The sequence below is a fragment of the Epinephelus lanceolatus genome, chromosome 20, assembly GCF_041903045.1.
Source record: "Epinephelus lanceolatus isolate andai-2023 chromosome 20, ASM4190304v1, whole genome shotgun sequence".
Classification (NCBI taxonomy): domain Eukaryota; kingdom Metazoa; phylum Chordata; class Actinopteri; order Perciformes; family Serranidae; genus Epinephelus; species Epinephelus lanceolatus.
Genome location: NC_135753.1, coordinates 20,969,597 through 20,994,935, shown reverse-complemented (window position 1 = coordinate 20,994,935; position 25,339 = coordinate 20,969,597). Strand labels below are relative to the sequence as shown.

Genomic DNA, 25,339 nt, shown 5'->3' with positions numbered 1-25,339 from the left:
TTATTGTAATAGAAATGTCACATCATTAAAGCGGCACTATTTTTAGTTATATGTAATATGACAGTTGTCAGTGGTATGGAGAAACAAGCTTCAGAATTATTACCCAACTCTGCAGTTCCCCTCAGCTCTTTTAGCATCTTTCAGCTCATTGTTTTGGTTTTCTGGCCTCCAGCTTTAATATTAACTCACAACAGACAGCACTTTACCCTCTGTAAACCTACAGTACAGTTCGCTACCTGTATGAAATTGCAAAGTGGAGCATTTAACTCTCTGAACAACTGAATATTTTCCTTGTTGGTTGGTGAAGACCAAAATGGAGCTACAGTAAAAAGAACTGAATATTGGACTGAAGGCTTTTGCACACCAAGTCCACATTTTCATCGGGAATTATTGCACGTTTAAAAATAAATGTGACCTTACGTTGTGTTAACCCAGAATCTGAAACTTTTGTCCATCATTAAAGGTTCTGGAAGAGGTTTGATTTTCTGCATTTTTTTTTTTTTTTTTTTTTTGCATCCGTCAAAAGCCTTTCGAGAGTTGTTTGACCAAGACGCAGTGAGGAATGTGTGAGACACATGCATCTGCAACAAGAGAGAGGAACAGGGTAGAGGGCCAGCTGTTTTTGAAATCTTCCACAACAAAGACAATATAATGTTAGCTGATCTAGAAAGACACAACAACAATGATGAAGTGCAATTTATTATCTGCACAGTATCATTTCATAACTCTAGTAGCCTCAGCGCCAAATGAAAGACGTGGGCACCTAGGGCAACGTATTCTCCCTCCAGCGGTGTAAGGAAATTACGACGGACCCCATTGCACACTATTATGACGGGCCCTAGTGCACACTATTGTGCATGTATTGTCTTGACACAAATAGAGACGTGACACTGGACAAAATCAACATACATATTACCAGCAAGTATTATTGCATATCTGACAAAAATATCAAAGAAAATTAATCATTTAATTTAATAGTTTTTATAGTTTATTTATAGATTTTATAGCTTTTGTAGAGAATGCATATAGTTTTGTTTTAGATAGCTTAAAAACTAAAAATAGAAAAGTAAACCATGGTTTGCCTTTTTTGAAGACATTTATAGCAACCATTTTTAGATTAGGAACATTTTTTTCTTTATCATTCCTCTTTGACCACAGGTATATATTCAAGGTGGCAATCTGAATCACTTTCCCGCTCTCTCTATGGGTCCCTCCACCCCATGAGTGCACTGCCTGCACTGTCTATATTTACGCCCCTGTCTTACTCCCAACTCATCAAATATTGATACTTGATCAGTGTTCTGTCACCCCAAAATATTATGTGCTAGATATACCTCCTGTGTCAGCTTCAGGGTCAGTTTATACTCGTTACCTGCATTGTCTGCAGATAATGCACTAATTCTTTTCGTTGTACATACAGACTTTTTTAAAAATAAACTTTGACCAAAGGTAACAAACTGTGCTATCAGGTTTACTTCCTTAGGTCTGGGCAACAACAAACATGTGGTTAAGTTCAGAAAAAAACATCACGGTTTGGCTTAAAGTCACTACGTTTGTTACCAATGTAATGTAATGTCACATAGGTCATGTGACATAATTCGCTAGCATAGTATGCTACACATACTAGGGCACTACGTCCTTAGTAAAACAACTTGATTGACTTGGTTTCACACAGAACACAAACAGCAGGCTCCCGGGTGAAAGTCCAAAGTTTGTTTGACCCATCCACCCTCACTCATCTTAATTTTTGATGAGTTGGGAGAACGACCAGGTTGTCTAGGGAAGTAAGTGGTGAGACGCAAGGGAAGAAATGTGTCTGTCCATTTTTTCTTGTACTGCAACTTTTCACAATGAACAGAACAATAAAATGCATCACACTCACCGTGCAAGGATTCTGTGTGTATAAGTTTTATCAGATCACAGATTTTAACCCTATGGGCCCTAGGCGTTTTTGGGGTATTTTTACTGCCTTTACTTTTAAGATCATATCACAGTCATTATAAAGGCTACATAGGGCCTACACATGCTATATCTTGTTTTTTTTCAGGACAATGTGGGCTAACCGGATTTGCCAACATTCCATGTCCTTCTATGTGCCTGTATTTTATATTAATTTTTATATCAATGAAAAAAACAAATCCATGTTACTAAATTCTTACATTTTTACATGTATCTCAGTATAGCAAGTTGGAAAATGACATATTCTGCCATATCTGAAGAGGGGAGACTCTCTGGAATCTGGCAATATAAGAACCATGATGGTGGGACATTCTGTCACTTCACAGCTGTCCAAAACATGTGATTTGTGCCAGGCGGACATGATTGCCAGTATTTTTTCATTATTGCAAGAAATTCCATTGACTCATTCACAAGTCAAAAATGTGTTTCATCTGAAATAAACATGCAATATTTACATCTAAGATCATAGAAATATAGTCAACCAAGTGCAATGATGTCTTCCAAGATAACTTTGTTTGCAGTAAACAAAGTTTGCTGTTGTTTTTCAGTTTCAGTTATATATTGGGGGGGCATTTTGAGCATTGGGGGGGGCATGTCCCCCTCAATGTATATGGTGACTACGGCCCTGTCAGGCATGCATAATTAGGCCTCAGTTGTCTAGGTGCGCAAAGGTGAAGTGGCTGGTCTTGTCATATGTCATATGGAGATATTTGCATCTTGAAAGCCGGACTACAAATGTGGATAGACAGGGACAAACACACCCAAGCCTAAGACGTGGTAAGATATGATGTTCCTCACTATATGAAGTGACTGATAATAAGATCTGTATAATGGGTTGTAAAGAAATTCGTCAGGTTTTTATTTTGTAGACAATTAATCTGGATTTATAGCATGATAAGATGACAGCACAATGGTGTGTGTGGTATCATTGGAAAGGTCTGCTCCTGCGCTTTCATGTGATATGCGTGGCATTTCTGCGCGAGTAATCCATCCAACAGTAATGTGTGTGCAGAGCTGTGTGAAAGCTCTGTTATACATAATTTTAGTGTAAATTTATCATTGTTTTTCGCTGTAAAAACATTGGACTACCGACAAGTGCTTGGTCTTGTCGGAAAGCTACAATTCTGCTGTTTCATGTGATATGCGTGGCTTCTCGCTATGACACACGGTCGCGGAGAAAATCAATAGAGAAGAACAGGTGTGAATTTGGACGCACTATGCGTCATTCGGGCCCATAGGGTTAAAAAATGCATATGAAAAATACGGATGTGGTGTACGATGGCCTTTATATTTGTCAGGTGTCTAGATGGTGCTCTAGTGTGTAAATAGCAAACTGCCAACAACTTTATGATAATGTGTCAGTGTTGTGTTTACATCTTGTTGCCAAAAACAAATAAATTATTGCAGCTTTATTATTTGAATTTCAGGTAAACATAATTCATTGCTTTCCTACACCACTTCTCTGTTGAAAAATTACCTTTATCTTATCCTGCCTTGACCATATGTGGAAAATGAAGCTGAATGCTACTCCAGTGAGCCAAAAAAGTGGGCAGTACGACTCAGAAAGTTGAACGTTATGGCCAATACATCTCAGAAATGCTGTTCAGACAGAGTGAGAGCTTGTCCTGCACCTCCACTGCAAGTTTTTAAATCACTTATGCACAGTGTGCATTCAGCGTACATCAGTGTGCCAGCAGTATCTGTAAATTACCTCTAAAGACAATATTTCATTTTCATAGCATACCAACAAATACTGCCTCATTCTAAAACTGCAAATTCAGCAAGTACAGCTCCACTGAGCCGTTACCCACGTAGCAAAAAGAAGCATAATTAACTAGTTGTGCTAATTGTGCAACGTGTATTTCCAGTATAGCCAGAAATGTTCATTTTCTTTCTTCTTTCTCTCACACACTTATCTCTTGACACATTTTCCTCAAAGGAAAATTACAGATTGCTATTCCTCTCCGCCTTTGAGCAGTCTGTGGATCATGCAGGTGCTGCAGTGCGTCACCCACAGACTTTGCTCAGCTGACAAGTGACCAGGTGAGGAGAGGCAACAAGCCACGCTTCAGAATCACAATTTTCAGCTCCTTCACAGACCCCTGGGCTGCGAGCACACAGCGGAACGAAAAACCCAAGTGTGCATGAACATAAACACTGACAGACTCACATGAAAAGCTAAAAACAGAACCGCCCTGCGTGCCGCCATGTCACAATACGCCAACACAGTAGATATGAGAGTTAGTCAGGCATTAGGCTGCGTTGCATTCAGCAAAACTAGAGCAGTGAAATAAATCAATTCAAGAGCTCTGTTGGATCCCTGGTTTACAATAGCACTCACCACTTTGATTCTTATAGGTGACAGGTCTTGCCTCGCCTTGGGAGTCTCCTCTTGTAGACAGGTCTCCTAGGGAATCAGAGGGAAGTTTAAGAAAGTATTTTCCAGAGAAATTCTTAACCTCTCCATATTCCCCATTCCCCATACAGGTATAGAAAGTGTATGCCATTCATTTGAAGTTATTGATTTATCTCTGTGTATCTCTGGAGGATGTTTTCATTATGATTCACATCTGTTATTTATCTGTCGCTTTCACACCTGAACGAAACACCGAGCCACTCAATTAAAGCTCAATGCAGAAATAAAGATAGCAGCTTTTGAAACAAGCCTCCTCCTCCTTCATATCAGTTCCTTCACTTGATTGAGTCAGAGTCCTATTATGTTATTTCTAAACACATTCCCATTATAACACTCTCAGCTTGATCTCCTCCAGGGCTTAGATCTCACAATGAGTGTCTGCACTCATGGATGACTGGGGCTCAACCACAACCAATCATCTGTAACCTGCTGTTATAATAGAGGACTTGATTGTGAAGTAGTGTGCAATGAAGGGATAAAAATGGAGTGAAAGCACCTGGATACGCCACTGCTGATCACGTTACTGGATTATATTATCTAATAGTGTCTTTTTATACACCATATTTTAAAAATAGGGTAGATACAGATACACAGAGCATGACCTGGTGTCTCCTTGCCCCTGGATAAAAGACAAAGCCATCGTTTGTATGATAGATGTAACTGGGACAAATATTAGCGTGATGGATGTCATCAAAGAACTGACAGCTGGTTGTGAACAGAATTCAGATTTGCTCCATAATGAGATATCCACCATTTAAAGAACAGCGTCACCCTTATTCCAAAGTACTAAAAATAAAAAGACTGACTATTTTCAACCTTACCGGCTATTTTCATTAGGAACAGCTTTAGTTTAACAGTGACAGCTGTATCATCTGCTCATGAACCGAGCTATACATTTTGTCTATAAATTTAATCTTTGCCCTGAATGGGTTCACCTGAGAGGCCAATTTCCCTCAGCCTATCTTTACAGACACTTTTCTCTCCTATAAGAGCAAAAAGTAATATTCCTAAATTTTTTTTTGACATCTCGCCTGAAGCATTTTACCTGCAAATGACATATAGAAATTCATGCAAATGAATAAAGAGGCTTTAACTTTGGCAGTTTGACCGAGCGTTTCAGATCAAAGTGTTCTCTTGTGCTGTAATGGAAATGGTTATGAGGCTTTGGAGGAGGTTTTGCTGGCGAGGTCTGACGGAAAAAGGTCTAATATGAAGGTGAACTGTAATTTGCAAGTCATTATGAATGTGGGTGAGTGTGAATGAGGGAGACTGCATCCACATGAGGAATACAAAGCTGTGGTCAGGAGGAAACGTTGCATCTACAAAAAATCAGGGACCGGTTGCACAAAACAGCTTAGGTTTTCTTCTTAAGTATGTTGCACAGAATCCCTTAAAAGGTTTCCTAAGTTAAGGAAAAACATTAACCCATTTACTGCCATGATAGACATTTTACAGTAGTAAAAGTTTCCATGGAGATGGAGTTTGCTTGGACTCACGCCTGTGATGCCTGTTATCATCTCACAAAGTTGGCTTATAGTTAGTGAAAAAATGGCAGAAGAAAAGAAGACAGGAAAACCATATTGGTCAGAGGAGGAAAAGATTCTGGAGGAATACACAAACTACAAAGTAAATTTGATCCCCAAATACCAGAAAACGATTGTAGGAAAAACTGCAACGAAAATTAATTCAGTCAAATCTGTCGTGTAAAATCAAAAGTGTATTCACTGGGTTTTCCTGGTTGCAGAATACTCTCCTCGGTCATGTTGCAATTAAGATAGAGTTGGAGGTACCTTTAGTTGTTGTTTTTTTTACCATGCTTTGGTTGCTAAGGTCTTGTGTGCAACGGTCTGGGGGTTCCTTAGGTACAAGCTCAAGACAAGGAGAAAACCATAAATACTTCAGTGAACATCTTTAAGGAGAAAACTTAAAGGTGTTTATTGCAACTGATTTTTTTTTTTTTTTTTTGAGGACTTTAATGAAAATCTTAACCTAATGTGTTTTGTGCAACTGACCCCAGATTATTAGGAGCTTAAAAAAAGAAAACAAAAGAAAAGAAGCATACATAACCAATACACAACTTGGTTATAGGGATTTGGAAGCTCATTGTCTCATCGTCTCTCACTATAGAGAGGCAATGAGAACATAATTTTTGACTTAATACAATCAGATCCAAAGGGTTTTATGATGGTGGATAATGGTATTTTTCCTCTGTGCAATAATTCAGGTAGACACCATTTATAAAGGGCTTATATGTTCAGTTCAATTCCATTTTATTTACAAAGCCCAATATCACAAATAATAATTTGCCTCAGAGGGCATACAGCATATGGCATCCATTTGTTTGTTGTAACTATTAATGATATTAAATCTTTTATTAATGCTTTATAGATCAGTTACAAGATAGATCAGGACTCTGGTTGCAGGATCGAGCTGAGACAAGACGAAGACTATTTCTCAGGAGCTGAATTTTGAAAGTACGAGAAAGTGGTCATATTCTCACATTGACGTTACACTGACTCAGGTATGTCTAGCAGAAATAGGCTGGGCGAATAAGAGATTTTGAGATTGAATTGTCCTTTCCTCTGGGGAGTACCTCTTATCTGCTACAACAACAGGCATAGACCAGTTTGTGTAAAGCTTGTGGAGCAAGTTAGAAGATATCAGCACTTGTATGATCCCTCTTCTTAAGATTATTCAAAAGAAAAGTAAGTCACTGTTCCTGGAAGGAGAACGATAAAGAGCTGGAGAGTGATGTCGGAGAGTGAACCTGAAAATGGAGGCTTCTGAGAGACAAATTCCAAAACATGAAGAAGAAGTTGGCAAAAAGCAGCAGGAGTACAGGGGGAAGGGGATACCAGCCTTCTATATCATGTTGTCCTGGCTCCTCCTTTTTATCCAGCACAGAGAGACAAAGGGCAACAGTGGAGGTAAGCTGTCAAAACCTCAATAGCAAGTCCCAAGATGCATGTGTGAAATAACTTATACAATCCATCATGCCTGGCACATGTGAGAGGCGCACACACCAGCCCGCACAGACTGCACAGGCACACAGCCACAGAGGTATAAAAAGTGATGCCATAATTCATAACAAAGGAAATTATGGTCTCACCACAGATGGCGGAGTTGAGCCTGGCTGCACCTTTCCGCTGGTCTGGCCGAAGGTGATCCTCTTCCGCCTCATCCTGAGGAAGACGTAGATGCGGATGTAGACCAGCAGAGTGACAACAAACGGCAGGTAGAAGGACACCACCGAGGAGTAGATCACAAAGTCGGGGTTGGAGATGGAGCAGACCATGGGGTCATCTGAGTCAAAAACAAAATAGCATTATGCAAAACAGCCTCAAAATCCCGGGATAATAAAGACACAGCAGGCTGGCATTTGACCTGAGCTGCTGCTCTCCATCTTGAAAATGACCGCGATGGCTTGTCTTCTTTCATATTCTGCATGCATTTTTAATTGTACAGCATTGACTCTGGGGTGGAGGTGTGACTGATGTGACAATAATTGCTCCATTAATTCAGAATAGGAGCCCATTTGGCACAATAATAATAGCCTATAGATCAATTAGTCAATCAAAATACCAGAGTTGAATATCTATCAAGTGGGCTAATGGAGCTGTAAATTCAAATTTAAAAAAACAAAAAACAAAAAAACAACCAAAAAAAAAAGACACAGGCTGTGACCACAGCTGTGAAATGCATATTGCATGTCAGAGGCATGAACAAACTGACATGATGTGCCTCTCTGGACGTTCCCTTGGATCAATATCACATACCTCGATACACAGAGAGATGCAAACAAGGGCAGACAGATACAATCTATTTCTAGCCACACTCCAAACCCCCTTCAGTTTCAAGATTCATATTATTTCATTTGCCACTTGTACAGTATTTGTGTAGCTGCTCTTTTTCAATCCTTTCCTTTTTGAAGGGCGATGAAGGACCCCAGACCTCATATGAACTCCCAGTGCCTCCTTCCAATGCTGATGCCTGGTTGTGTACTGACAAAAAAGTGGGATTCCTGCAATCAGCAGCCTTTGTTTTGTAAATGGACTAAACTAAATGCCCATATCTGTGTGAGTAGCTTTACATTGTGTTTGACTAATGTTCTTAATTGTGTATGTGCAGTCACGCATCGGTGCTGCTGGCTATTGAAATTAAAATAGCTACTGGTGATGGCTCTCACATTTCTCTGTCCCTTGTGTTGTCTGGTGGTTCATGAGGATGTCACCATCGCTCCTCATGCAGCAACTCCATCTAACCACAGTTCAGTGCAAATATACTACATAAACATAAACATATTAAATAACTATATTATATATACTATTGTAAATATAAAGATACACAAAACATTAATTGTGGTGCACTTAACATCACAGATAAATTATATACTGTAACAGCCTAAGAGGACCTGAGCATCTTATAGGTGGCGTATCCACGTATAGGTCACATAAGCTGCTGCCTAGGGTTGCACCTAGAGAGAAGGCACCAAAAGCCCCATTTCCACCGAGCAGTACAGTATGGTACGGTTCAGTTCGGTATGCTTTTTTTTCTGTTTCCACTGTGAAAAGTTGTGGATGGTACCAATGGAACCATTCCGTACCGTCCCCGTGTTTTGGTCCCCCCTCTGCTGGGGTACCTAGCACACAGATCTGGTGCTAAAAGGTGGAGCTGTGAACACTGCAGTCTGTTGATTGGTCAATAGAGGACGGTCACTCTGCTCAGGGCTGAGTTGTGTCTGGTTTTGTAACCACTGTTCATACTGTGAACAGTGGTTCACAGTAGTTTTACATTTGTAAACTGTAACTATAAAATGAAATGATGATTTGCCTCCTTTAGCAGCAGCTGTAGACTGAGAAAAAAAAAACTCAATTCACTGGGCCATCTGCCAGCAGCTTTTAAGGTAGAACGTTTACTTGTAATGTTACTCAATGCAAGAGCTGACCATTACTTTAGTTTTTGTATGACATACACTTTTAGTAATGAGTGGATCTGTGGAGCATCGTTCCTGTGGGCTCTGGCTGACTGTGCTTGCCTGAGAAGGACTAAATGCACAAACTCGTTATTTTTAAAATATCCCATAGAGAGAGACTCACTGCGTGCAGGCTGTTCTATTTTGTCCTGAAAATGTCGGTGCGCCACTTCATTCTGTGGACAATAAACAAGGTGCAGACGTTCTGTCTATGAGGAAATACAGTGAGTGCTGGATGGAGCAGTGAGTGACAACAACTCCGCCCATGTGTAACAGTACTGTCTGTGGGGTCTAGGTACCATGTCTGAAGGGTTTCTTTTGGTTCCAGAGGTACCATACTGAAATTGTTTGGTAGAAATGGGGCTAAAATCCCCTCAGTTTCTTTGAAAAAAACCCCCAAACAATCAAAATAAAGTGAAAAAGGATTCAAAGGTCTAACGCTAACAGTTGGTATCGGTATCACCTATAGTCCTGGCAATGCAGTTCACCTTAATGTGTTCATCTGTGAGTGATCATCACAATCAGGACATGCTCAAGCATTGAGAAAATGAAAAGGTAAAAGCCCTACGAAGAGCAGCAAACACACTGTATCCTTTAATTATTCATTTATTAGTATTGTTTGTTAGCTGAGCTGTTTATTTGTGTTGATTTCTGGTATGGCTCAAGCTCCAAAAGACCTGGAGCCGGTTGCACAAAACACCTTTAGCTAAGATTTTCCTAATGAAGTCCTAATGAAGTTTTCCTCAAAAAATGGATACAAAAACCACCTCAAGTCTTCTCCTTAATGTTTCCTAAAAATGTTCACTTATAAGTATGTATGGTTTTCTCCTTGTCTTGGTCCTATACTTAAGGAATCCCTGGACTGTTGCACAAAAGACCTTACCAATCGAAGCATGGTAAAAAAACAAACAAAAAAAAAAACTTAAGGTACCTTTGACTAACTGCAACATGACTGAGTTTATGGTGATAAATGAAAAAACTAACACACCCCAAGAACAGTGGGCCTCATTCACAAACAGTGTGTACGCACAAATCTGTGCTTAAACTGTGCGTACGATCGTTTGACGCACAAATCCGGGATTCATCAATATTTTCTTACCCGAATTTGTTCTTACTCTGTGAACAAATTTAGAACTGCCTCAGACCATAAATATGCACAAATGAGGAAGGCCGAACTGACTTAGAAAATGCAAACATACCTTTTAAGTACATGCAGAGTCTATAAAACCACATTCATGAAAAAGAGATTTAATTAACATTTTTTAAAATAATTAATTTACTAATATATTGGCCAAATGGATTAAATTACCATGAAATTGACACACGTTCACCCTTATCATTGTGACAATTAAAATATTAACAATAACATGAACAGAAAAACTATCACTCCATCAGCGTGCAGATGATCTGTAATGCCGACTGCCATATCCTTAACGCTGTGGCCCGCTGGCCAGGAGGCTCCCACGACTCATTTATTTTGCACAACAGTACAGTGGGAATGCGTTTGGGGGCAGGGGCTGTGAGAAGTAGATGGCTTGTTGGTGAGCATCTTTTGTTCTAGTCTTTTATTTCAATTGTTTTAAGTTAGTATTTTCAGTAAGTCTCTATTCCGTTAATGTTAAAATGTTATATTGTTTGGGTGACCGGACATATGGCCTTAAAACAGCGCCGTAGAGCGCACTTTTGGCGTGCTTAAGGGCCGTTGGATGTGTTTGGATCAGACACGGCCGGTGGCAAACTACTTTATACCCCTGAGAAGGTGTGCAAGATCATCCTGGCATGCTGTGTCCTCCACAATCTTACAATGACCCATGGCATTCCTGTAAGACCCGGCGCCATCGCTTCTAACAAACTGTGAAATTTACTACTTCTCTCCTCGCGTAACCGCTTCCTTCATTCATGAATCAACTCTAGGCAAGCGGTTTCCTTATATGGAGAAATGGGGGCGTGGTAGTATGCTGATTGCAGATCGCGGACACGCGCCTGTCAATTTAGAATGGTTCTGATTTACTAACATACGCACGGTGGTGAGAACAAAATTGGCCGGTACGCACGTGTCATGAATCCGACGGTGATTTTGTGCAAGTAGCCTACTTATTTTTTGCGGAGAGTAAGAACATTTCTGTGCAGATATTAGTGAATGAGGCCCAGTGTGAGGACCAGATGGATACGTTTTGATTTTACACTATAGAACTGACTGAATTCATTTTCGTTGCAATGTCTTCCTACGATCGTTTTCTGTTTTCTCATATTTTGGGGATCAAAAGTTTGTGCTTTTCATTATTGCATCCCTCCAGAAGTGTAATATTTTCCTCCTCTGACCAGTATGGTTTTCTTGTCTTCCGTTCTTCTGCCATTTTTTCCACTATCTATAATCCAATTTTGTGAGATGATAACAGGCATCACAACTGTGAGTTCAAGCAAACAGATAATCTCCAAGGAAACTTTTACCGCTGTGAAATCTCTGTCAATGCAGTAAACGAGTTAACATTTTTCCTTAAACAAGGAAACCTTTTCAGGGATTCTGCATCTGTTAAGTCCCTAAACTAAGGAGGAATTAAGTGTCACACTTAATTGTGTAACTGGTCCCTGGATTCTACATTTCTTATAGAGCAACTCAATGATGTCTTTTGTTATTCAGCATTAATGCAATGTTGAAAAAAAAAGCCTCCTGTTATTGCACATCGAGAACGATCACACATTATTTAAAGATGGTTACCTTCACTTGTAACCTTGTAGCCAATGATAAATTTGCTCTTTTTGTTAACAAGTGAAACCACATCCAAATAAATGGTGCTCTAGTCTTAGGGGGTATCTGTTCTTTTACACCTTCATACCTTCCTGACATTTCATCAGAGTATACAGTATGGGGTGTTAATCATGTTAAAAAAAAAAGGAAAAAAAGGTAAAGCTTCTGGTGATAGAAGTCATAGTAGCATGTATGTCATTTTCTTGCCTACAGTGCTATGTGTCTAATATGCAATTAGCCTACTTAGACAAGTCTTGCTGGGCTTAAATTCATATGGCCCATAGAATAATGAATAGATAGGAAATAAACGCCCTCCCTGCTGGAGGACCTAGTGACACTCGTTGCACTGATAAACAATGCACTGAGCAGAGATGATGTGTTGAATGGCTAATAAACTGCTTTTGTGGTAGAAAGTCTCAAGACAAGGTTAAATGGCAATACTCCCAAACAGGGGAAGAGGCATTTTTACTCTTTAACTAGTCCTGTAACATTAACCACACCACATATAGTCAACATCTTTCTCAGTTCAGCTGCCTGTTCCACCAGTAAGCCCAGTTCAGACCAAAGATTCATGACAAGACGAAACTATTTCAGGATGTTGCAGAGAAAAGTTGCAGCTGTGTTAACTGGCCTGTCTCAGCTCCATTCAAGGTGGCTAATTGTGTCACTGAGAGTTAAGCCAGTCTCAGCTGGGTGCCTCGGATGTGAACTGTACCATTGCAAGACATTGCAAGGCCATTTAGTTGCAAATGGGTGCACATAGTTGCATGTCATTGCAAGGGGAATCTTTGGTCTGAAGGCTGCTTTAATCTGTCTCATTTACATCCCTGTGGCTGTTGACATGTATGTCAGTCTCCACCCTCACGGTGTGTCACTGTCGGACGGTTCTTTGCTGCTGCTGCTGGCTGTACATGCACACGTCACATACACGTACTCATTGACTGATTAGTCAGCGCTGGTTATTTAAATAATTGTGGCATTTTTATTTTGAATACCATCTGAAGCTCAGGTTGTTTTGTTTGTGTTTTCACCGTTTCATCACTACTAGAAATGCAACTGTAGCAAGTATCTCACTATCAATACCGTTCTTCATATTCGCAGAAGCTACAAATGATATTCAGCTACGAACTAAACCTGAAAAGCTGGAAATTAGAACAGAAGAACAGAGTGTTGTTGCTATTGAGACTATCCACCGTCTCGTCTCATCTCGTCTCGTCGTGTTGGTGTAAACTGCCAGGTTTTCAGAACGTTGCAGATCGGGGCACTGCAAGTTTCAACTCATCTTGTTGCGAATCTTTGGTCTGTACTGAGCAGTAAAGACTGACCTCTGGTGGTGCGTGCTGTGCACTACAATACATTGCCTCAATACAGCACCTCCATATCAGTTTAACAGAAAGAGAAGCATCTACATTTAAGATAGTATTGAAAATAATACACTCTGGATTTCTAAATACCCCGGTGTATTACATGTATTACATCTTTAAACCTCTTAATATAACTGTGGCTCTTATTTAGATGTAACTACCACCAATTTTACCTCTACCACGGGTTTGTGGACAAAGTACAACTCCAAAGCAAACAGTTGTTACCATTTAGCTGCTCCCAATTAGAGCTTTAATGAAATGACATGAATATTATTAATCAGCCATGCCTTTCAAACTGAACATGCTCCAGTTTGTAACACAGGCTCTCTGTTACAAATCTGAAGTCTCTCAACCATTATCAACAGTGGAAATTTTCTCAGGCTTCCCAAAGCTTAAGACAGAATCACAGAAAATATTATACAACATTTTTCACAGGCTGAGCAGCACAGTCCGTGACCAGCAAATTGACTCTGACATGCTAAATAGATGGACTGCACCTCTGATTCCCATTCTAGATTACATTTCATGTCCCAGCAGTGACCCTAAACCGCATGTAAAATGAATTCTGACCCTGAATTTTATATCAACACAGTGCCTCCGTGCCTTGCATTCTACTTCACATCCTGCATAACTTGACTTTTCGCTCCAGTGCATCCTGACAAGACTATGGAGTCATAGTGTTGTTGACCTGACCTGTGGTGTTGAAACCAAACAGCAGTGGACAGGAGACGGTGAAAGCCAGGACCCACACAGTGGCAATCATCACAAAAACTCTCTTCCTGGAGCGATGGGTGGTGTTGTACAAGACAGGCATCACCACTGCTGTGTACCTGTAGAAACACACAAGTTAGAGTCTGTCCTGCTTTAACAATGTGCATACAGGGGACAGATGGTGACATATGAATGAAGACAAAAGTGCTGATATAGGAAAATAATTAGAGTGAGAAAAAGAGGGCCTCTGAAAAGAACTGGGCTTCAGGGATGCCAAGAAATGCACTGCTGAGAGAAAGTGGATATAAAGATCAACAATGGAGCAGCAAACCAGGCATTTCTATCTAAAACAAGTTGGGCATTCAGCAATACACCAAGTGGAGCTTTGATTTAAGTTAATCAGCACACTATACGCCAAGAGTGTATAATGAGTCCGGGAAAACTAGGCTCAGAAGGAGCAGCAATTATGCTGGACCCCGACCCAAAATGGATGTGATGTTATGTTGTTTAGAGCCAGATAACTGCCATGATTGTTTATCCTCATCAGACTAATTACACTGGGTTCTTCTCTGGGCATAATGCAGGGCTAAACCCGGAGCACAGACGTTCACTAAAAATACTCTCCCCCCCCTGCCATGCTGCTGTCTGGTTAAATAAAAGCAGAGAGGGAAAAGTGGAGTAGGTAAAAAATGATGTACATGATTTATTGATCAAGTGCTGCTTTCAGTTACACTTCTAGTAGAGGATAAAAACAAGGCTCTTTGGCTCTGAGACGCTTCTTAAAACATGACCTTTGCTGTTTATCAAACACTTCACCTTGAAGTTTGATGCAAGAACTTCCTTCCTGGTGTATTTATGCTGCTTCCGAATAGCCTGGTTTGACTCTTCTTTCAACAAATCTTCCCCGCTATCACAGCAACCACTGTTACAAACTTATAAATAAACATTGCTGTCACAAAGGTAATGCGGGTGTGTTGAACACTATCAGTGACACAGAATGCCCCTGGTGCTTCGCTTTAATTTAGCACCTCACAGAGCGTATGATGCCGTGGTGTTGACGTGTCTAATAATCAATCACAGGGAACCACAGGGAACTTCATCTCTCAGAAGCAAATTATTCATTCGCACAAATGTATGTACCAGCAAGCGTGTAACCATGTAAAATTAAAGGTGGTGTAAGGGGGTTTGGCACGCTTTATTGTACATGACCACAGCCTGATTAACCTGTTAGGGGTCCCTGGGGCATCTGCACTGTGTATGTACCATGTGGCCTCTAAGTTCCAATTAAGACCCTATTCTGGCTGCTGGTTTTTATTTAGTGTATTAATTAACTTGTGGTAATTCTCTAGTTTTGGCCGTCGCTCTATCTTTGGAGCCAGAAGTGATTGTATTTGGATAGGAGGGTGGAGCTGTGGAAGAGCGAGGGGTGAATCTGACTGAGAACCCAAGGACACTGCTGTGGTAGTGACTTGTCAATCAAAAGGTAGCCATGCCCTGAACCAGTGGTTCCCAACTGGTGGGTTGCGGTCCAAAAGTGGGTCGCTGGTCCATTCCGAATGGACCGCAAGTGACTCGCGAACATGTCAAGTTTGTAAAAAAACACACCTTATTTTGAAGTGCAGTGAATTTCAGACACAAGCTTTTATTTTGAAGTGCCGTTTCCTGTGGTAGAGTGAGTAAATAACGGACAGATACTTGACAGAGACAGCAAACTAGCTCGACGACATGGCCAAATGTATGTATGACGCTTGAACTAATGATGAAAGTGCAATCTGGACCCCTCTGCTGGACCAGTTGGGAACCACTGCCCTAAACCATACCCTGCTTTACTCTAAAAGGAACCATAATTTAAAGAATGAACAATATGCTATGTTGAAAAAGGCATGAAACTAGAGATTGAGACCATAAACTCAAATGTTTAATGAGGTAATTAAGCAGACAAATTTTCTCACAGGCTTCTATACTATCAGATTTCTTTTGCAGTCCGTGGAGTCGCCCCTTGCAGGCCATTAGGAAGAATGCTAATTTAAGGCACTTACCGTTGGCTTAAAATTTCAGACCCCGAGATCACTCATTGCAAATTTGTCTCGTCGAAATAACATTAACGTTTTGAGGGAAATGTAGTGCCAAGCACATTACGTTTTCTACAGCACAGTGACACAGTGCACACTAGACGCATCAGGGAGTGCAGCTTGCTCTGCCAAACCTGTTGTGCATGATACAACACACAATTGAGTGTGAAAGGTTGGCTGTCATTATGTGTCACCTATGGGGTACACCCCGTCCAGGGTGTAATGGATGAATTATGATGTATTAAATATAATTTTTTAACAGGAGAATTCCTGGTTTAATAAGGCTTGGACCCCAAACTGTTGCTGTAGTTCAGGCTCGGGATGGGCTTGGAAAGGAACTGTGAAGGTTCAGTTAAGGTTGGGCCTAATTTTTTTTGGGCCAGATCAGAGCTCTAAACCAAAGTGCTTTTGTTGCTTAACCCCAAGACAAGAGTCTGAACATGAGCTCAAAGTTCTGGTGTCATGGTCGTGAAGGTTGCATGTCCACCATGCTCTCCATCAACCTCCTTCCCTGGGCTACGTAGCACACAAACGTAGAGTTTCATTATCTGACAGAAACATGTATAATCATGATCCACAACAATGCAATTAAGAAAGCAGTTTAGCAACATACAAATGAAATTTTTAAAAGACAGGGTTGCCTCTTGGCAATAACTGATTTAGCAGCAGAAACAAGTGAGCCCAACATTTAGCATCACCGTCTGGGCTAATATGGCAAAGTCATTAATTTGGAGTCGTCCAATACTCAGTCTCTTTTAGCTCTGTTTTTGGTCTCTACCATCTCCTGAGGGAAATATCCGTCACTCTAGTTTTTCAATCTTCCACTTTGTGTAACAGCTGACTGTTTGTCGTTTGGTGCTGAGCAGGTCATGTACAGCAAGGTTTTAGTGCTTTTTTTATACTGAAAACAACTGCCTGCTGCGGCTGAAAACAACACTGTGAGAGCGATCTCTGTAAAGCTGAGTGGAGCAGCAGAGTCATGTGATAATCATCTGTAGGTTCAACACTACGAGTGACCCCCTTTCACATGTTGTCACATTGTTTTCACATTGTCATTTGATAGATTATTATTATATACGCACCATGGGAGCACAAACTGGAATGATAGATGTTAAAACTAGATTCTGATCAGATAATAATGCAGGATCACGTTACTTGTTACTGTAGGTAAGAGGTGCAAATTTTATTACAAATTTGTGTGGTGAACTTGGGACTTTTGGGTTTCCTGATAGCTGTTGCCCAGTTAGAGACGCTTTTGTCCTGACAACACTATCTTACTGTATGAAAGCACCCATCGGAAAGTCTTACTAACTGCACAAATACATCCTCATGACACCTCTCGTCCCTATGTAGTACTTTATACAGTCTATGTAGTTGAACTCTTGATGCCTGTAGGTTGTAAGTTCAAAGGCTGCAGAGCTGATTAAATATTAAGAGACACCAGAAATAAAAGGAAATAAATAATTTAAATACAAGATGCACATCTACAGTAAAGGTTCAGACTGATGCACGGCACAGTTCCGCCTTTGTTAATGCAAACAAATGCACAGCAATTAGATGCGAACAGACCTGAATCTGAACCTGGAGCATCAAATCAAAACCACACGGAGCACAAAATCTCCTGATTTTTGTCTCCTCCTTGCTGTCTCTCATTCTCACTGGCACACACTGAGATACACACTGACGCACAGCTATCAAGAGGATATGAAGAGGACGGGAGAATATTGTTTTTCTCCATTAAGTTTTTAAATATCTCTGAGGTGAGGTGAAGAAAGAAACGAGACCTGGAAATCTCATATGCCTCTCATATGGATGACATTTATACAGGAGGTGTCACAGCAAATATTTGTAGTCGTACACAGTAACTGCATCAAGAAGAAAGACACACACACACACACACACACACACACACACACTGCACACTCACCTGTCAATGCTGATAGCACACAGGTTGAGGATACTGGCGGTGCACATCATCACATCTAGCGTGACAAAGATGTTACAGTAGAGCCGGCTGAAAAGCCAGGCACCGCCGACCACCTGCACAGGACAGACAGGCAGATTATCAACGCACACGTTTCTCTTTCCCTTCCTCACCGTGAAGCGTTACGCACCTATTGAGCACACACATGAATGCACACACTTGCACATGTGACAGAAAAACAAGGAAGAAGGAACACATGAAGACAGTTTGACCCCTGTTATAAGAAGGGATGCAGAAAAATAAGCTGCCAAAAATAAAAACATATTCACCCTGATATATTTAATTAAAGCAAATATGCTAATAGGGAAATTAATTAGGCTAATTTATGCATGAATTAAATATGTTTATGTCACTTATTCTCAGATAACGCAAGCTGCATATGTGTAGATATTCTGCGATAATAGCACCATGACGGATAACACACACAATGTTGATAAATCTAATTATCCTCAAGGAAATTTCCAATTTTCAAAGGACATTGACCCCCAGCTACACCAATGACACCCCAAACACCACCCTCCCCCCACCCCTCCACAACAGGCTTTCACTCAGGCTCCATAATGCCAGGTAATAACTGTCTGACAATGATGAATGGGATCCAAGCTCCATCGCCTGCCTGCTGAATCTCTTATATCCAAGATGGGAACATACGCCTACCTACACAGAGAGGCGGCACACACATGGGAATGTACACACGCACACACACATGTATGAAGATGTAAATAGAGAGTGATCTCTCTCGCGGGGACCAAAGTCATCACATATACACAGATACACGTTTATACACACCAGTGTAAAAACATTCACTGCTAACGTTTATTCCCAAACTTGACACAACACATATCCGGATCTTATAATTCTCATTGCATTTTAAAGGAGCATTCCCGAAATTTTACACATTAAAATCTGTTAACTTGGCATATGATTCAGCCTCGTTTGCTGCTTTGTACGTTTCTACAAACCACGGATATGTTACAATTGTATGTTTCATATGTATCACATCAACGTTTCTAAAGTGATGATATATATTGCCACGAAAAGTTGCACTATTTCAAGACATTGCTGTGTTTCCAGCAGCTTTTTAGCCACCAAACTTTCTTTTTTGTGACCCGTTGCTGTATTTCCACCACAAGTTGTTTTTTTAATGGGACATCGCTGCATTTCCTGCTGGGATAGTATGTCTTCCACCAACTAGGGACACTGAGTTTGAAAGATAAGTTAAGTAGGCAAGGAGAGTGCAATCAAATGTACTATTCAAAGGCATTATGGGGAAAGTAGGAATGAGCATTTTTGGAGCTCCATACGATTCCAGAGCAGGTTAATGAATATATAGTGTTTTCACATGGGAGAAATGACAAAAGCACACAAACCAAATAAAGTAGCATACTAAGAAATGCTTGATTTATGAGTGTGCCATTGATGCACACTGTTGATTTGCAATGCACTGCACAAAGGAAATGGAGAAGCTGCTCACTGCTGCAAAAACTGAAATAAATTGCTGATGGGACAGAAAGATCTTAGAAACAAAAAAACTACAAAATGGAGTTTTTAACTGCAAAAACAGAATTCTATGACATTTAGTATGGTATGTACCGAGCTTGTAGTGTGGCGTTATGGCACAGCACAGAGAAAATGTCCTCTGTGTCTCCTCTTTTATCTCTGTGAGGACATTTGGTCTTCTCAAGTACAGAAATAACACCAATACAAACAATTTATGCACCGCGTGTACACAGTACCTGTTTGTATTCAGTCACCCCCTCACACAAAAAGACTGAGGCACACATGTGGGCACATATTGAACATTGTGTGCACAGTGTGGGAAAATGACGGTGACTCAGTGGGGCTCCGCAGACACCTCGCGTCGATTGTGTTTGAACGTATGTGATCTGTACTTTCACAGCAGTCAGTTGTGCTAAATGTCTCCGTAAAAGGACACAGCAGGAGGGGCAATTATTGAGACACTGGGACGGGAGATGGAGTATCTGTTAGAGGAATCTGTTTGTGTTTCTATTGTTTTTCATTAAGCACAAATAATAGAATCATATCACATTAATGTTACAATAAAATACCCTTTTGGAAATTATGTGAAACAGGTGCAGATGACAAAACCATTTTTGGAGGAACAAATTGACGAGCCAAGAATAGATCAACAGAGTATATATGCAGGAGTACGTTTGTCTCATTTAATCTTAGGGCTGGGTAATAAATAGATATTGCATCTATATTGTGATGAGACTTGATATTGTCTTAGATTTTAGATATTCTCAATCAACCTGTTTTCATTCCCAGGCTGTCAAATACACATGCTTCGTCACGGCCCTCTGCATCTGATAGTGACGCACAGCTGAAACACACTGTAACACGTGGTTAATGTCGTCAAGTGGTCGCAGATTGGTTTAGGCAACAAAACTTGGTGAGGTTTAGAAAAAAGATTATTTTAGGGGGTTAAAGTAAATATGTTTATTATGCAACGTAATATGAAGTAAGCGCGTCACGTGACTGATGTCATTGTGCAACGACTGTGTAAACTGAGTAACATTATATGAAAACAGCACTAACTGTCAGTTTCGCAAAGGACTTGAACTGCCCATCTGTTCTCACTCCCAGCTCGTCAAATACCGCCGTTTTTTCGGTGGACCTCAACGTCAGACACCAACATACCCAGGCACCCTTCGCGGCGATATGATACACAACAGGCAGTGGCAGTCTTTGACGCTGCTGGCAACCACTGTAGCATTAAGAGCGAGAAAGTCCATAGGGCGGGTGGGAGATGAGGACGATGGCTCAAACAAAGTCTGCACTTTCACACCGGAGACCACTATTCGTTTCCCATGTGAAACCACAAGTCAGTGGAGTTATTCTTATAAGAATGTGGCGTGCTAGTACGTGTAGCATGCTATGCTGTTGACATTTGTTACATGACGTTACATTACCTCAGTAACAACCATACTTATTTTAAGCTAAACCATGATGGTTTTTCTCAACACCTATAAATATGGTCTTTTGTTACCTAAACTTGAAAATACTTTACCTACGTTGTAAGTTCAATTTGAAAAAGACTGTATACATATATTGATCAGAAACTGTACATTTCCTGTGAAAACAGAAGTTCAGTTTAAAAAGATACAATCATAAATTGACAAGCCGTCCCTGAACGTCCAAAATTGATGCAGTGGGGTACCTATCACATCACAGCTGGACGTGTAGGTCCACTGACAAAGCGGTGGTATTTGATGAATTGGGATGAGAATGCGTCACAACTGTCTCCTGGGTGAAAGTCATGTTTTCTTTGACCAATCCACCTCATCCCCCTCACACCACGTCAGTTGCTCTCAGCGTTAAGACTTGCAGCGGATGGCTTTATATTGGAGCTACAGTACAGGCCAAAAGTTTGGACACACCTTCTCATTCAATGTGTTTTCTTTATTTTCATGACTATTTACATTGTAGATTCTCACTGAAGGCATCAAAACTATGAATGAACACATGTGGAGTTATGTACTTAACAAAAAAAGGTGAAATAACTGAAAACCTGTTTTATATTCTAGTTTCTTCAAAATAGCCACCCTTTGCTCTGATTACTGCTTTGCACACTCTTGGCATTCTCTCCATGAGCTTCAAGAGGTAGTCACCTGAAATGGTTTCCACTTCACAGGTGTGCCTTATCAGGGTTAATTAGTGGAATTTCTTGCTTTATCAATGGGGTTGGGACCATCAGTTGTGTTGTGCAGAAGTCAGGTTAATACACAGCCGACAGCCCTGTTGGACAACTGTAAAAATTCATATTATGGCAAGAACCAATCAGCTAACTAAAGAAAAACGAGTGGCCATCATTACTTTAAGAAATGAAGGTCAGTCAGTCCGGAAAATTGCAAAAACTTTAAATGTGTCCCCAAGTGGAGTCGCAAAAACCATCAAGCGCTACAACGAAACTGGCACACATGAGGACCGACCCAGGAAAGGAAGACCAAGAGTCACCTCTGCTTCTGAGGATAAGTTCATCCGAGTCACCAGCCTCAGAAATTGCAAGTTAACAGCAGCTCAGATCAGAGACCAGATGAATGCCACACAGAGTTCTAGCAGCAGACCCATCTCTAGAACAACTGTTAAGAGGAGACTGTGCGAATCAGGCCTTCATGGTCAAATAGCTGCTAGGAAACCACTGCTAAGGAGAGGCAACAAGCAGAAGAGATTTGTTTGGGCCAAGAAACACAAGGAATGGACATTAGACCAGTGGAAATCTGTGCTTTGGTCTGATGAGTCCAAATTTGAGATCTTTGGTTCCAACCGCCGTGTCTTTGTGAGACGCAGAAAAGGTGAACGGATGGATTCCACATGCCTGGTTCCCACTGTGAAGCATGGAGGAGGAGGTGTGATGGTGTGGAGGTGTTTTGCTGGTGACACTGTTGGGGATTTATTCAAAATTGAAGGCACACTGAACCAGCATGGCTACCACAGCATCCTGCAGCGACATGCCATCCCATCCGGTTTGCGTTTAGTTGGACGATCATTTATTTTTCAACAGGACAATGACCCCAAACACACCTCCAGGCTGTGTAAGGGCTATTTGACCAAGAAGGAGAGTGATGGAGTGCTGCGGCAGATGACCTGGCCTCCACAGTCACCGGACCTGAACCCAATCGAGATGGTTTGGGGTGAGCTGGACCGCAGAGTGAAGGCCAACAAAGGGGCCAACAAGTGCTAAACACCTCTGGGAACTCCTTCAAGACTGTTGGAAAACCATTTCAGGTGACTACCTCTTGAAGCTCATCGAGAGAATGCCAAGAGTGTGCAAAGCAGTAATCAGAGCAAAGGGTGGCTATTTTGAAGAAACTAGAATATAAAACATGTTTTCAGTTATTTCACCTTTTTTTGTTAAGTACATAACTCCACATGTGTTCACTCATAGTTTTGATGCCTTCAGTGAGAATCTACAATGTAAATAGTCATGGAAATAAAGAAAACACATTGAATGACAATGTGTGTCCAAACTTTTGGCCTGTACTGTACCTGAAAGCCTTTGTCTCATAAACATGCTACAGGGTGCCTTTGGCGTCGACCTCACATGCTGAGGGGCATGACAAAGCGTTGGTATTGACATCCTTGGAATGAGAACAAACTGTAATATTGTAAGAGGAGGATAAACTTACCAGACTGTTCTCGTTGTTCGATTGTTTGTCTTTACCCATTTATTCATTATATTCACATTACTATTGATTATTTATCAAAAATCTCATTGTGTAATGAACCCAACAAATTTGTAGCAATATCGATATTGAGGTATTTGCTCAAAAATAGTGTGATATTTAATTTTCTCCACGTTGCCAAGCCCTGCTTAATCTCCTGTTTTCGGTCAGATCTCCCTGTATTCCATATAATAACATCCTACTGACAAATCTTGACCTGACAGAGTGGTAACCTCCGCACTACAAATGGAGCTCTTCCCATAGTCAGGTCATACGTTTGCTGCGGCTGAGTAGCATCGTTTAAGATATACTGAGTAGAGTGAGTCATTGCTGCAAATACAACCACTTCCATCAAGTACAAATCATACATCAACTGTACCATCCAGGGATATGTTGGCTTGCTCAAGGACATATGATTACCCTCTGACGGGTGGGACTGGGGAGTGAGATACTCAGTCACTTTCCCTGCCGAGACACACCTGCAGAAGGAAACCAGCAACCCTCTGGTCACAACAAGTTAATCTCCCATCCTTCAGACGAGAGCTCGCAGGGTGATGGTGCTCACAGTGCTGGGAGTTGAAAGTCTTTGTGCTGATGTGTTTTTTTTCTCCAACGTTTTTGACCTTTACATTCCTGCTAAATTAATAAAAATTGCACCTGTGTGTCATACTATCTTTTAATGACTCGTTCCGTACAGGATTGTGAGTTTACCCTTTGAATCTGAAATAAAAGACGTAGCGCATGCTCTGACAGCATGACTGCCTGCATGGAACTCAGGACTGAATCCCGGCGAGGTTCCTGGCTACCTCAATTTACCTTTCATAAGATGTAATCATCTTTAATTTGTCAGCCTCTGCTCACTGAGCGTGGTAATTTATTTCTTTAATTTTTTATGGTTGACCTGCCAGTGGATCTTCTGCTCACTGTGAGAAATTGTGTTTTCTGCTGACAGTGAGCAAGCTTCAGGCAGCAGCGGGGTGGCTGCTCGTTAAATATAACTGGATTTCAACCAGATGATTTTTAGACCTCATGTGGGCAAACACCTGCCTTTGAGCAACACACTCTATACCCCGAGCTTCAAGGATGGTATTCTACACACTCTCACAAGCCTGTGCCTGTGTGCTTACACAAACAGGACACTCATTTTCAGTGTGCACAGTATTACTTTGATGAGATGTGGATGCCTGAGTCATGTGCACCCATACAGTTAATGGAGTTACTGAACAGCAATTGACACAAACATGCAAGGGCAGATTATGAGACAGTGGGGCCCTGGGCACAGACATGGACAGGACCCCCCACCTCTCCTACATAGAAGTATAACATGCAGACTTTATAGGTATTTAGCCTATTTTTGTAGTTGTTTTGTCTCTTTGTAGTCATTTTGTGTCTCTTTGTGGTTGTTTTGCTGCTTTTCATTGTCGTTATGAGTCTTATTGTGTCTTTTTTGTGTAGTTGTTGAGTATTTTGTAGTTGTTTTGCTCCTTTTACATAGTCTAGTCTTTTTGTTTCTCTTTGCAGGTGCATTTATTTTAGTGGTTTAGAGACTCTTTGCAGTTGTTATGTTTCTTTGTAGTGATTTTGAATCTTCTCTGTGGTCATTTTGTGTCTCTTTGTGGTTGTTTTGCCACTTTTCATTGTCTTTGTGAATCATATTGTGTCTCTTTGCAGCTGTATTGCATTCATATGATGTTGTTTTGCATCTCTTCAGTGTTTTTGTAGTTTTTTGGCCTCTTTCCATAGTCATGAGTCTTTCTGTGTCTCTTTGCAAGTATAGCTGGTCCATTTCTTAGTGGTTTAGAATCTCTTCGTAGTTGTTCTGTGTCTCTGTAGTTTTTTGAAATTTTCTTTGTAGGCATTTTGTGTCATTTTGTGGTTGTTTTGCTGCTTTTCATCATCATTGTGTGTCTTTTTGTGTCTCTTTGC

The 25,339-nt window shown here is 40.8% G+C and overlaps 1 protein-coding gene across 2 annotated transcripts in view; it reads right to left on the bottom strand.

Moving 5' to 3' along the window:
- drd3 (dopamine receptor D3) overlaps positions 1-25,339 on the bottom strand; it is a 42,696-nt gene that overhangs the window by 6,916 nt on the left and 10,441 nt on the right. For both annotated transcript variants that reach the window (XM_033638418.2, XM_033638417.2), the window contains 4 exons: positions 18,171-18,283; positions 14,154-14,290; positions 7,485-7,678; positions 4,301-4,366 (listed from right to left, as the gene is read on the bottom strand). In XM_033638418.2, coding sequence (XP_033494309.1) covers positions 4,301-4,366; positions 7,485-7,678; positions 14,154-14,290; positions 18,171-18,283 — 510 coding nt within the window. The remainder of the gene's footprint in view (positions 1-4,300; positions 4,367-7,484; positions 7,679-14,153; positions 14,291-18,170; positions 18,284-25,339) is intronic.